This window comes from Cariama cristata, unplaced genomic scaffold (genome assembly GCF_000690535.1).
Source record: "Cariama cristata isolate BGI_N322 unplaced genomic scaffold, ASM69053v1 scaffold27244, whole genome shotgun sequence".
Classification (NCBI taxonomy): Eukaryota; Metazoa; Chordata; class Aves; order Cariamiformes; family Cariamidae; genus Cariama; species Cariama cristata.
This window is the reverse complement of record NW_009612734.1, coordinates 589-3,394: the sequence shown is the minus strand read 5'-3', so window position 1 is coordinate 3,394 and position 2,806 is coordinate 589. Positions and strand designations below refer to the sequence as shown.

Below are 2,806 nucleotides of genomic sequence, written 5' to 3'. Positions count from 1 at the left end.
TGCACCATTGAGCATCCCCTCCGTTTGGGAGAGGGAAAAAAAAAAAGGGGGGAAATGAGGAATAAAAAGTGGGAAAAACATTTTTCCGGAGCCAAGCGGGTCCTGCTGGGGGATGGATCCAGCACTGCCTCCCCCCAAACTTCTCCCCAGATTTTAATCTTCCCCCCAAACCCCTTTTTGGCTCATTTTTCAGCAGCCCCAAATCTCTTTTCTTAGCGATCCTTCAACTTTCCCCAAAAAGCCCCTTTTTTACCCCGTTTCCAGGTTCATTCCCCGTTCACCCCATCCTCCTGCAACCCCAGTTGCCTCCATCATTTATTCCCTAAATCCCTACATTTTGGGATTCAGGGATCCCCAAACCACCCCATCCCCGGTCCGGCAATGCGGGAAAATCACCCGCAGTGATTTTACACCATTTTATCAACGTTTGAACCCAAAACCAGCCCCGGGGAAGGTCCCCGTTTCCCTCCGGATAAACCGAGGATACAAATCGAATCCAGTCTGTTTTGAACGCTGATGGCTTTGATTTGCACCCCAAAAAAGGGCTTGGGTGGCAGCCAGGGCACCCCAAAAATGCTGCTGTGCGTTTTCCAAAGAAATAGGGATTTATTCCATGAAATAGTGGGAAAATGAGGATTTGGGCGGGGGGGGGTCAGCAAGAAAGGATGGGAGATCTCCATCCCTAAGCCAAGGATGCTGTCGGAGATGGGAATATTGCCCGATTTATTCATGAACTCCCAAATTTATTACCCAGAGCCAAGCAAAACTTAGCAATTGGGTTAAAAAAGGGAAGAAACGGTTCAAAAGCAGTGATTTAGGGGTGCAAGGATGCGTTAAAAGCCGCATCCTTATCCCAGGGTTGGGTTTTTTTCTATGGGGATCCCCTAAATTTTTCGGGTCGGGGAATGTTTTCGGGGCCGAGCTCTGCGCTGCCGGGGAGGACAGACGGACGGACGCTGCATACCAATAGGTCCCGTGACTTTTTGGGCTTGTTTAAAGCCTTTCTTGCTCCCACTTCGCCCTTCCCAGCTGGCTTTCCCCACTCTCTCCCCCACTTCAATATGAGGTTTGTTCACTGTCGGATGACGGCATCCGGATGGGGGGGGTTGCGGATGGGACCCCGGAGCTGGTGAGGGGGCGGCGAGGCTACGGTGTTTTGGAGAAAGAGGCTGTTTTGGGGAGTCTCCCTCCCCTCAAAAAATTATATATTTTTTTTTCCCACTTTTTCCCTGCCTTTTTTTGGCTTAAAACCAGCAATGAGGAGCGACGCACGTGCACCGAACCCCGTGATGCAGTTTTGCATCCAGAGAGGGGGAGTAGGGGGGGCTTTGGCTGGACCGGAGAACCCAACGGGGCTGGGATGCAAAAAATCTAACGCCCCTCCGCAATTTTGGGGGCAATGCATGCATCTTTGCGGTAACGCATTTTGGGGGTGCTCAGCACAGCTCCGGGACGGGGTTCCTCCTTTTTCTCTGGGCTCGGAGGATGATGTAGCGTGCCCGGACTCAGCACCCCACTGTCTCTCCCCACCCCAAGGTCTCCTGGTGGGGGTGAACATCACCAGCCCCACGCCGCTGGTCCGCGGCACGGCGGGCAAAGCGGCGCTGCTGTCGGTCCGCTATGCCAGCGCCAGCGCCGACAAACCGGTGGTCAAGTGGCAACTGAAGCGTGACAAACCCGTCACCGTCGTCCAGTCCATCGGCACAGAGATCATCGGCAACCTACGGCCCGATTATCGCGATCGTATCCGGGTGCTGGAGAACGGCTCGTTGCTCATCAGCCCCTTGCAGTTGGCCGATGAAGGTGCTTATGAGGTGGAGGTGTCCATCACCGATGACACTTTCACCGGCGAGAAGACCATCAACCTCACCGTGGACAGTAAGCTCAAGAAGGATGTCCGGTGGAGATTGGGTTCTCCATGGGATGTCTTCCCTGATCACTTTTTGGGAGGGTTTTCTCCAACTGGGAGGTGGTTTCGGGGTTCAACCACCCCATGCAGCCAAGCTACATCCCTGTTGGGGTTTTGATGTCTCCCTTCCCATCCCTTGGGCCCATCCGTCGCCCGCGACACGGCGTCACCGTGGTTCCCCCGCTCGCCCGCAGTCCCCATCTCGAAGCCGCAAGTGCTGGTGGCCTCCTCAACAGTGCTGGAGCTCAGCGAGTTCTTCACCCTCAACTGCTCGCACGAGAACGGCACCAAGCCCACCTACACCTGGCTGAAGGACGGGCGGCCACTGAGCAACGACTCCCGCCTGCTCCTCTCCCCTGACCAGAAGATCCTCACCATCACCCGCGTCCTCATGGCCGACGACGACGTCTACAGCTGCCTGGTGGAGAACCCCATCAGCCACGGCCGTAGCGTCCCTGTGAAGCTCACCGTCTACCGTAAGGCACCCGTCCTCCCCTCCCGCACCCTCAGGGCTGGCCATCCCTTGCAGACGCTTCTAGCTAAAATTTTGGGGGGTTATCCCCCCTCATTCTTCTCCTCCAGGCCGGAGCTCCCTCTACATCATCCTCTCCACGGGCGGCATCTTCCTCCTCGTCACCCTGGTGACTGTTTGCGCCTGCTGGAAACCTTCCAAGAAGTACGGCTGGGGGTAACGCGGGAGCCAAAGGGCATTCCTCCTATCCTGTCCTGTCTTCTCCCATCCTGTCTTGTCCCATCTTGTCCCATCCTGTCCCATCCTGTCTCATCTCTTCCCATCCTATCTTCTCCTGTCCCATCACATCACATCTCATCCCATCCCATTCCATCCCAACCCATCCCATCTTGACCTATCCCATCTCATCCCTTCTTATCTTGTCC

At 55.6% G+C, this 2,806-nt stretch overlaps 1 protein-coding gene across 1 annotated transcript; it reads left to right on the top strand.

The window, feature by feature from the left end:
- Positions 1-1,536: 1,536 nt before the first annotated feature.
- On the top strand, positions 1,537-2,597 carry HEPACAM (hepatic and glial cell adhesion molecule; the record flags this gene model as incomplete). Its single annotated transcript, XM_009698761.1, has 3 exons — positions 1,537-1,878; positions 2,104-2,385; positions 2,492-2,597. Coding segments are annotated over 3 exons (730 nt in total), but the record flags the coding sequence as incomplete, so codon positions are not given.
- Between the last annotated feature and the right edge of the window lie 209 nt (positions 2,598-2,806).